This window comes from Maniola jurtina, chromosome 11, assembly GCF_905333055.1.
Source record: "Maniola jurtina chromosome 11, ilManJurt1.1, whole genome shotgun sequence".
NCBI classification, from domain to species: Eukaryota; Metazoa; Arthropoda; class Insecta; order Lepidoptera; family Nymphalidae; genus Maniola; species Maniola jurtina.
Genome location: NC_060039.1, coordinates 12,143,942 through 12,155,841, shown reverse-complemented (window position 1 = coordinate 12,155,841; position 11,900 = coordinate 12,143,942). Strand labels below are relative to the sequence as shown.

Sequence of the window (11,900 nt, the reverse complement as noted above, 5' to 3'; positions counted from 1 at the left end):
AATCTGATGACCTCAAGCGAGATCACAGTCAAGCGAGATCATCTAATAATCCATGCTAGTAGTATACTTATGCGAAATGTGAAAGTGTATCTGTCTGTCTGTCTGCGAGCTTTTCACAGCCCAACAGTTTAACCAATTTTGACAAAATTTGCTACAGACTTTGCTTACATCCCGAGGATGGACTAGGCTACTTTTTATCCCGAAAAAGCAAAGAGTTTCCTAAGGGATTTTTAAAAACCTAAATTCACGCAAACGAAGTCGCGGGCATCATCTAGTGCAGTATAAAATGATGGTTACTGAAAACATAGAGGTACCCGGGATCGATCTCGACCTCCCGAATGGAAGGCCTACGCTTTAACCATTAGGCTATCACCGCTTTAATAAGTCTTCTTGATTTGAAAAAATGAGTTGAACTTGCATACCTGTATCCGGCAAGAATGTTGAGCAAAGTGCTCTTGCCGGCTCCAGAGGGTCCCAATATGGCCGTCAGCTGGCCGGAGCGAAATTCACCACTAATTCCCCGCAAGATTAACTTCGATACTGAAACAAGCAAAAAATCGCACTTTAATCCACATACTTCAATCCACAAATCCATCCTTTAATAAATAAAACACAAAAAAAATTCTAGCTATGCCCGTTGAAGCCTTTGAAACCATCCAAACGATGTTCGCCAAACCAGTGTCATTAGAAAGGCAATAATGCGAATATGGTTGTAGACCACTAAAACAATGCACTAGGCACATTCTTTTTTGGCTGTGTAGCACACGCTGGGTAGGTATCTACTGATTATAATGTATGTACATAAAAGTAAAAGCTGACGGACTGACGGATTGATCTATATGCCCTAGTATTATAAATGCGAAAGTGTGTCTGTCTGCTGTCTTTTCATAGCTCAGCCGATGCAGTTTGGCAATCAATGCGATGATTTCGCATTGATTTCGCATTGAGGCAAAAACTAGTATAGGTATAATATTAATAGTAGACAAGTAAAGTAATGCTTTACAATATGAATAGTAGGTACTTGTAAACCTCTCTTGACCCCTCTTGACCCCAGCTATTGTATTAAAATCACTGCATTCATAAAAGGTATATACCTAACAGGATGCAGCTCTTGAGACTTACTACTGTTGGTTTATGTAACTAGTACTAGTCTCAGGCATAACAAGACCTTATGAATTTTTGTACAAAGAATTAATTCCTACTAGAAGATGCCCGCGGCTTCGCCCGCGTGGATTTCGGTTTTTTAAAATCCCGTAGGAACTCTTTGATTATCCGGGATAAAAAGTAGCCTATGTGCTAATCCAGGATATTATCTATCTCCATTCCAAATTTCAGCCAAATCCATTCAGTAGTTATTGCGTGAAAGAGTAACAAACATACACACACACACACACACACACACACACAATACAAACTTTCGCCTTTATAATATTAGTGTGATAACAGATAGGTAACTGTTAACAAGTGTGAGTCGGATTCGCACACGAAGGTTTCCGTACAATCATACAAGAAATAACACTTTGTAATTTTCATATAATTTTCATGGTCGCCATTTGTATTTTTTTATCCATTACGGTTCAGGAGATACCCAGTGACAGACAGACAGGCGGACAGACGGACTATGGAGGCTTAGTAATAGGATCCCATTGGCACCCGTCGGCTAAGGAACCCTAAAAAGGATGTCATTATTGTGACGATGTAAATCAACGTTTGGTGCCTATTACGAAATACGGATGTTTTGCAAAACTACTTAATCATTACGTATTTTTAACAAACAAACATCTGAAATTGTCATTAATTACCTATTTGATAATAATTTTAATTTGTTTGCCCACCTATTTAATTTTATCAAGTAACTAGCGACCCACCCCGGCTTCGCACGGGTGGACACTACCACGAAAAATCCTATCTATTTTCCGGGATAAAATATAGCCTATACGGATTCGGAAAAATCCCTCTAAGTAATGGTAAAAGAAATTTTGAAATCGGTCCAGTAGTTTTTGAGCCTATTCAATACAAACATACAAAAATACAAAGGTTTCCTCTTTATAATATTAGTATAGATAAGTAGGTATATTATGCCTCCCCCAGTAGTTTTGTAGTTTTTAGTTTATTGACCAACGAAGTTGTCTCGTGATTTGCACTAAAATAGAATTTTTTCAAGGTAATTATAACACTCTTATCTTATCTATTGTTTTTTGTTGTTGACCATAGAAAAATTAAGAGATTTATCGATGTCTAATTTAATTACAGGGCGGCGTGGCCGCAGAAGTAGGAATTAGTATTCAACGTCATATGAATATAAGATCCACATTGTTTGACGACAGTAGGACGGAGAAATGTATGCGCATGTAATAAAGTTCTTAGTCTGGTTTCTGGCCTGGCCGAATAAATCATCATGATCAACCCATAGCCAGTCCACTATACTGAGCCAAGTCTCCTCTCAGAACGAGAAGGGTTCAGGCCATAGTCTGGCAACTGCCACTAATTGGTTGGTGACTCAAAATGATTTTTGTCTCTGTTCTTTGTATGGGATAAAGCAACAGAGAGAGCGCTATACTACTTAACTTCTTTACGCGGATAGGGTATAGCAGTCCACAGTGCGTAATGGCTCTAACAAAAGTGGCATAACTCTAAAGAAGTTTCGTAATAATTATTTTGATACTTTAAGGTTGACCTTAACTCTTATCTCGCACATATTTTATATTACGGAAGTTGCTTGAGCATTTAATTCTTTTAAATACCTAGGCACCTACCCAAACAAGTACCTACTCAATTATTATTTTAATGAACGCCTTCTATCTATTATATTTTTTTTAATTATGATAGGTACACTAAAGACTAATAATATTATGGTGGTCAATTATATTATTACTAGCTGATGCCCACGACTTCGTCCGCGTGGATTTAGGTTTTTGAAAATCCTCTTTGAGATTCCAAGATAAAAGTACCCTATGTCACTCTACCATACCCATGCAACAAGATAAAATTGAAAACTAAAATCCGACTGGATCGTTATAATAAACGCTGAAATATTATAGTAAAATTGTTTTTCTGTCGCTTGGTATATTTTAATGTTGCAGTACATTTATATTTATGAACTCAGAATTTTTTCCTCTTTCAATTGACACCCCACTCGATACAAAAGCAAAAAAAAATTTAGAGACCCCCACTTTTTTTATGTAACATCCGTTAGATCAATTTTTTCGTATAAAATGTAGCTATGTCACCAGGACCTTTACGGCAAATCGATTGACACCTCAATCATCAAAATCGGCCCAGTAGTTTAGGCGCTAGGGTGAAACACACTAAATCTGGATACAAACATACATACACACATACATACATACATACATAGACTGCTAAAATCACAACCCTTCCTTTTGGCTTTGCCGCAATCGGGTAAAAAATTACGTCGATGCGTTGCTCCGTTGCGACTTGCGACGTCATTGAAGGACAAACCAACAAACAAACACAGTTTCGTATTTTATAATATGGGAAGTGATGATCAAGCAAATTGCACAATAAATGTGATTTAATTATAATAATCCATTGTTTAATAATAGCACTTAAGTCCATTATTATATATTTTTTATATTATTTATTTAAAGTTTTAACATCTTTATTGCTTAATACTATTTTATTATAAACTTATTACCTCTTCACTATTAACTCTTAAATCCATTATTATTTTCTTATAAACTTATTAGTTGAGTTCAACATTCAATTACCGCGTGGTCTTTATAAGTGTGAGGTCTCGGGTTCGATTCCAGGCAAGGGCTGTACAAATCCAGCAAAGCAGTGCCGCCAAGCAATTAAGCGTTCCTGTACAATGCCGTGTAGAAACCAAAAGGGTATGATATGGGTTTAATAAAAACTGCCATACCGCTTCTACGTTAGCCTGCTTGTATCTTTGTATCATCAGTCTTCACTTAACAAGTGAAATTGCAGTGAAAAGCTAACATGTATAGGTAGGTATAGTCTATTCGAATTCCAAATTGTCTCTGGTCTGGTTTGGTGGAGGCTTCGGCCGTGTCTAGTTACCACCCTACCGACAAAGTCGTGCGCCGATCAGGGGTTTGCCCGTTTTCATCACTTACCGCCGGCCCGGCTAGCATGGGCAGTAGATAAAAATTATATCCCCCGATTATATCCACTGTATTCTATGACATCAGTGGATATAATCGGGGGATATCATTTTTATCTACTGCCCATGCTAGCCGGGCAGGTGAGATCGCAGTCAAGGGCTAACTTGTGTCAGTATAAAAAAAAAACAATTTTTTACTGGGCTTATTTTTCGTAACTTTTGTATCCTACCTACTAACAAAATATGGAAATAACAGGAAGAACAAAAGTAGGTACTATCTACTATCTAATGACGAGAAGTACTGAGTCTCTTATCGGCTCTTCTCAATAGAAACTGCTTTCCCAATTGGTGGTAGAGTCTAGAACCTGAAGTTGCCTTATATGAAATATTTTTTATTTTTTTGGAAGTCGACAGTGGTCCTATTTACCTACACGGCTGTTTGCGTAGCGTAAATGCACGTTTGCGGGCTCTTTCGGAGTAAAATAGTAATATTGAGAAATAGAATATTGTATTTCATAGCTGTTGCCTCACGACGAAATACCAACGTTCGGATTCCTCAGCTAAACAACAAGCCATTCAAGATTTCAACAGAACACAATGGTACATTTACTCACATACAAACATACTTTAGTAAAATAGAGTCACGAAGTGAGTATGATACACCGACTAACTAATTACTAAACTACATAAATTATACTTAGTGAGTCCAAGTCAAAGTCATTTATCCAAAATTATTTAGTCATTTCCTTGAGGTGTAGGTAAAAACACTGTCATAAAAGTTATAAAACAGGCACCATTAAGTACACACTTTTGATTGTCAAATATGTAATAATATTATACAATACTAATTTATGTGATGGTGATAAAGTACCTAGTTACGTAAACTTAAAACTAAAGCTGGGTTGCAAACGCACCTAAGTCTATGGCATAATAGAAGTAAGCAGAGAAAGCTAATTTCAAGCTATGTTGATAATCTATACTAATATTATAAAGAGGAAACCTTTGTATTTTTGTATTTTTGTATGTTTGTATTGAATAGGCTCAAAAACCGATTTCAAAATTTCTTTTACCATTACTTAGAGGAATTCTTCCGAATCCGTATAGGCTATATTTTATCCCGGAAAATAGATAGGATTTTTTGTGGTAGTGTCCACCCGTGCGAAGCCGGGGCGGGTCGCTAGTAAAAGATAAAGAAATGTAAATTTGTACCTTACCTACGTTACTTTTAAAGTAAGTAGACCTATAAAGACATGAGCGAGATATTTCTAAATGAATGCAATACAGAATTTAAAACAAACATAAAAATTTAACAGGGCTCTCTCCGTCACTTACTCCATACAATCATAGTCCCAATTTAATTTGAATATTAAGCAACCAAACTCCATGAAATTTTGCAGACATATTTTAGAAACTAATATCTATGCCTGTGGTGTTAAAGATTTTTCTAAAAATATGTAGTTTTAAAATTACAGTGGCTCAAAGATTTGTATGTGAATTTTTAAGACCGCGTAACTTTGAAACCGAATATTTTAACGGAAATCTGGAAAACCACACAAAATTCCATTGAGTATGATTGGTTAGTATTCCAATGAGAGCGTGTCATGGAGAGTTGGCTTATTAGTTAGTGGTGTTAGTACTAGAACAGTAATTAGATAAAAAAAGTAACCGCGAATTTTCTTGGCACTGGTTCTTCTCAATAGAAAGGGCATTCCGGACCTGTGGTAGATTTACTTGACGAAACTACAAATCGAGAGCATTTTGTAAAAGTCTATTCTCATTACTTACTGTTGTAAGCAGAGCCTTCGAAATTAATCATCTGCAAGATCAGATTTCCTAACGGAATAGTTCGAGTGGAAACATGCGCCATGCCCTAGAAAAGGAAGTTGCATCAATGGAGAGGTATGGGTGCATTCACGTGCACGATGTAGGCCGCAGGCTGCTGGCCGGTCGCGTGTTGCTGGTTAGTGATGTACTTCTACCGATATTTTATAATCGTCGATATTTTCATGGTTACTAGGGGTGGCTGCGTCATCAATGGTTACCAATACAGTGTAAAAGGCTTCCGAGACGGTCAAGCCGCTTGTCCTGCATAGATTTTTGCTTAAACCAAACATTTTGACCGTTTACTAAGTTTGCTTGATGCTTAAGTCAAGCATTTACGTGCTTGACGGTGGTTGATGCGATTTTTAACTGACGTTCGGACAGTGTTCGAGAAATGAGAAAAGTGTCTGTTACTGGTTCAAGCTGCTTGATCAAGCAAGATTGACGTCAAGTCGCTTGACCGTCTCCAAAGCCCTTAACACGTAATATTACAAAGCTTAACATGTATAACCAAGCTTAACATGTATTAGTAAGCTGGTTATCAAGCGAGGGTTAAATAATATCACATGCACGTTTACTTTGTAAGTCACAGCGTACTGGTCGCGTGTTGCTGAATAGTGATGGACGTAATATCGATATTTTATATTCGTCGATGTTTTAGTGGTTACCGAGCTTTAGAGTTTAATAATATCACGTGCGCGTTTATAGGCCGCAGCGTGCTGGTCGCGTGTTAGCAGCTAGTGATGGTCATTCATCGATATTATACATTCATCGATGTTTTCATGGTTACCGAACTTTAAAGTTAAAGCACGTTACCGGCTAGTGATGAGCTGGTATTGATATTTTATATTCACTGATGTTTTTCGTAAGTATCGAGTTTTAATATTATACACGTTTGTAAGCAGCCAGATGTGCGCTGACGATTAGTGATGGGCGTATATCGATTTCTTTTGATAGGTATTTTACATTCGTTAATGTTTTTCATGACTAACAAATTTATAAGTGATTAATCATCATGTTATACTCAGGAACATACAATTAAAATATAATAATTGATGATATGATATGCCTAATTGATGTTTTAGATTGCGAGCAAGCATGAATTTAATATTCATCGTTACATAACAAAAACATCATTATTTTTTGAATCTGAAGAATAACAAATATCAGTGCAATCAAACCTAATGACTGCTGCCAAGGTGGAGCGCGCTTGCCTATTCAAGAAAGTAGTGGGGAAAAAGAAAGCCGGAAGCGCATTCCAGACCTTAGCGGTGCGTTTTAGAAACGAGGAAGTAAAGCGCTTCATAGGTACCGAGATGTAGAATATCAACTACGTAAGCAGAAATTAAACTTTTATTTGATTCTATATTATAATAAGCTTTTAATAATGGTAGTGTATCACGGGTAACAAGCGAATAGGTATCTACTCGTATATAAAGCGAAAAGGCGTTCACTAGATGGCCTGACAAATTATATTATTAGAAGATAACTAGAGGATGACCACGACTTTTTCCGCGTGGATTAAGGTTTTTAAAGATCCCGTAGGAACTCTTTGATTTTCCGGGATAAAAAGTAGATTATGTCCGTCCCCGGGATATAAGCTAACCCTGTACTAAATTTCGTCAGAATCGAAGACAGATAGACAGATAGACATACTTTCGCATTTAAAATACTAGTGTGGATAGATATAAGATGCCTATTCACTGTGGATTTAAAGATACTTACCTAGATTGTAATTGGTAGGAAACACAGATCGGGAAAGAGTATTCCAAACCGCTGACTGAGACGATTCCCTTTTTGGGACAGTTTTGCGCCACAGACACGCACTTGATTCCTTTAGAGTTCAGATCTAGTAATTTAAGTTTTTAGATTAACTGAAATTCCATGCAATTCAGCTCAGAGGATCACCGCGCCGCGTTTGTTATACAAGTACATTATTTATTAGAGCTACGTAAGTGGTTTTTCCGGCTGAAATGCTTGGAAAGCCGTACTTTAGGTAAATATTGTGTTTTTGCATTTTTTTTTCTCTGTTTGTTATATTGCTGCTGTGTTTTATTCGGTGTGTTGCGCTTTGGGTGCCAAATAAAAGCGTATTTATTTATACCTTAGCCACTATCTTATCTTGTTGTTTAGTATCACGGTACATCACTAATGGTTTCACACAAAGCTTTCGACAGAGTTAGCCAATGCACGCGGCGTGGTAATTGCGGCTTCGTGCAAACCTTGCATTGATCTATACTAATAAATAAAATTGGAGTGTCTGTCTGTAATTTCGAAATAACTACCACGTATTAAGGTCATATGGTTATTTGAACGATACCATAACTGAATCACACGTTTTTAAAATTTTTGTCTGTCTGTCTGTCTGTCTGTCTGTCTGTCTGTCTGTCTGTTTGAAAAGGCTAATCTTCGGATCGGCTGAACCGATTTTAACGGGGTTTTCACATACAAGTAGAGGATTGACCAGAGTGTAACATAGGCTACTTTTTTAACCGACTTTCAAGAAGGGAGTTGTGTTTTTCTACCTATGTACACCGAAATCTCCGAGATTTCTGAACCGATTTGCGTGAGTTCTTTTTTAATCGATAGAGGAACTTTGCGACATTGTTTCATAAAAAAATTGGATTACAACTCCTCAATCCTGATGCTGCAGGGAATCTGACCAATCCACGCGGGCGAAGCTGCGGGCATCAGCTAGTCTTACCTACTCGTAGGATATAGGCAACGGGGTCGATGGCCGGCAGTGTTTGATCTGCGGTGGCTGTAAGCGCGAGCCGAGTGTTGGGAAATGTTGCCTGCGGTTTCATGTGTCGGAAACTCGGAAATGGTTTATCATTTGAGGCCTTACCCTGCGTTCGCATTATGGTCTAAACTCTAAACTCTAAACTATGGTCTAAGGCCTCATTTACACGAGAGCTTTTTAACATCCGATAAAAAGCGTCCAAATAGAAAAATGTATTCCCAAGTACCTATGTGTTCACTTCACACGTAAAAAAGCGTTGACGTGTGAACATATACTTACTTGGGATTCAATTTGTTCTATTTGGACGCTTTTTTAACGGACGTTAAAAAGCTCTCGTGTAAATGAGGCCTTAGTCTAAAGCATGAACACGAGTCGTGTGTTGGGAAAGAAAAAAAAGAGTCATCAGTTTGCAATATTTGGCTAAGGTACACCATTTGAAAAAAAAACTTTAGAAAACTAACAATTAGGATAACTAGGTTAGGTGGAACCCTACCTTATGTTGTGTTCCTAATACCTACGTACCTCCTTGACCAGTTTTTTAGGGTTCCGTACCCAAAGGGTAAAAACTCATATTAATGCCACTGCTGTCTGTCTGTCTGTCCGCGTATCACAGCCCGGCTAGTATGGGCAGTGGATAAAAATTATATCCCCGATTATATCCACTGATTTCTATGACATCAGTGGATATAATCGGGGGATATAATTTTTATCTACAGCCCATGCTAGCCGGGCAGGTCTCTAGCGCGTAGACGAAATGAGTTACAAGCTTGATTACAAGCCTGGAGTATTTGGTGTAGAACGTTGACTCAAAACCAAATATTGAATTAAAAATTCAATTAAATTATTTTTCAGGGGGTCTCTCCATACGTGAAAAAGAAGCCAAAAAAATTTATATTTTTTTTCCTACATGTGGGATATTGTTGTTGATGGCTTATTGAGTAGAGTAGGTATATTTTTATTTTATTTTTATCTTAAAATGGGGAGCGGTCAAAGTTGTTAATTTTAGACCGTTTTTGTGAGGGAGGCTATTTCAAAAACTAAACTAGTTAGGGATATGAAATTTCTGTACATTATGTACCATATATACTGTATTTAAACAACAAATACTAAAAACAACCATTTATAAAATAGTTTCTAAGCTGTGACAAAACAAACTAGCATTTTTTGGGTTTTTCTTTCACGGTTTACTGCGATGTTCTAGCTCGGAAAAGAAATATTTCATACACCCAAAATATGATGTTCCTAATTACATACGGAACCCTAAAAGAGCGAGGCCCGACTCGCACTTGACCGGTTTTTAAATAAATGAGTTCTTCAAAAGCATTATTTAGATTGTCGGATATTAACGACGAAGGCCAGCAAGTGTTTTAAATAAAGTCATTTTAAGTAAGTAGTTATCTTTAGTTGTTTAAATGCTTGCATCATGAGATGAGCAATCACCACGGGTCATGATCGCCAGGTGGATTAAAAAAATATTTATCTTTATTTTAACAGGGCTCTCTCCGTCACTCGTTTCATACAATCGTAGTTCCAATTTCATTTGAATATTAAGCAACCAAAGTCCATGATATTTGGCAGACATATTCTAGAAACTAATATCTGTGTCTGTGGTGTTTTAGATTTTTCTAAAAATATGTAGTTTTAAAATTACAGGGGCTCAAAGATTTGTATGAAAATTTTTAAGACCGCGTAACTTTGAAACCAAATATTTTAATAGAAATCTGGAAAACCACAGACATAGATATTAATTAGTTTCTAGAATATGTCTGCAAAATTTCATGAACTTTGGTTGCTTAATATTCAAATGAAATTGGAACTACGATTGTATGAAACGAGTGGAAACGAGTGACGGAGAGAGCCCTCTTAAAACGTCAAAACGCAAACAAATACCTATACAAGAGTAAATTAATGAATTATAACACCCCCGACAAGTGAATGTTACAGTAACTAGAAGAGAGCTTATAACTTTCAAACGGCTGAACCGATTTTCTTGGATTATAGCTAAGAACACTCTCGATCCAGCCACCTTTCCAACAAAAAAAAACTGAATTAAAATCGGTTCATTAGTTTAGGAGCTACGATGCCACAGACAGATACACAGATACATACGTCAAACTTATAACACCCCGCTTTTTGGGTCTGGGTTAATCGCAAACTGTAGGTACCTAAATAAGTATTTAATTAGTAATACAAATATTATTTTAACCTTTACTTTTCAACAAACTTCAAGTTTCCGGTTAACTTAGGATTAGCACCAAAATTATAATATTATTTTGAACCATAAATTATAATTTATGACCTCCCACCCAAGCCTTGAAAACAGGCCATGTAGGTCCGTAATAGATCAAAATTTTAAGGAAGTGTTTGTTGAAACTAAAGATTTTTTGTTATCTTTTTTAACTTAACTACGTAGGTAAAAATATTTTTAAATATTATTTCCTTAACATATTATAGGTATTTGTTGATGCCCGCGACTTCATCCGTGTAGATTTAAGCTTTTATGAATCCCGCACAAGCTCTTTGATTTTCCGGGATAAAATATAGCCTATGTGATAATTCAGCGTATAAGCATATATCTGCGTACCTCCATTCCTTTTCGCCAAATCGACAAGCTATATAGTTCATCCATGTAAAATTCTGTAATATTATTCCTACGGTAACTTTTGAATTTTCCTTTCCGGGATGAATATTAATAAAATTGATAAATGATAAGAAAGCTTAGGAATTAGTTGCCAAACAGATTAACTCAGATTCACTAATATTTGGAGTATCTCAAAATATATGATTTATTAAAAAAATGCTGATTATTATCCATGTCTGTCTGCTAGGTTTTGGCAACCTATATGTTGAACCGATATTGATGAGAGACAGAGATAGCTGCATCCCGGGGAAGAACATAGAATACTTTCAATTCCGACTCGATTTTTCGGAAAAACAAAGAGTTCCCACGGGATCACACTAATATTATAAAGGCGAAAGTTTGTATGTGTGTGTGTGTGTGTGTGTGTGTGTGTGTGTGTGTGTGTGTTTGTTACTCCTTCACGCAAAAACTACTGAACGGATTTGGCTGAAATTTAGAATGGAGATAGATAATATCCTGGATTAGCACATAGGCTACTTTTTATCCCGGAAAATCAAAGAGTTCCCACGGGATTTCGAAAAGCCTAAATCCACGCGGACGAAGTCGCGGGCATCGGCTAGTTTTTAATAAACCTAAATCCACGTTGACGAACACAATATCAGAAAATA

General features: G+C 36.7%; 1 protein-coding gene across 1 annotated transcript in view; it reads right to left on the bottom strand.

The window, feature by feature from the left end:
- LOC123869441 (ATP-binding cassette sub-family G member 1-like) overlaps positions 1-11,900 on the bottom strand; it is a 41,977-nt gene that overhangs the window by 9,925 nt on the left and 20,152 nt on the right. The window contains exon 3 of the mRNA XM_045912365.1: positions 423-540. Within this exon, the coding sequence (XP_045768321.1) occupies positions 423-540 (118 nt within the window). The remainder of the gene's footprint in view (positions 1-422; positions 541-11,900) is intronic.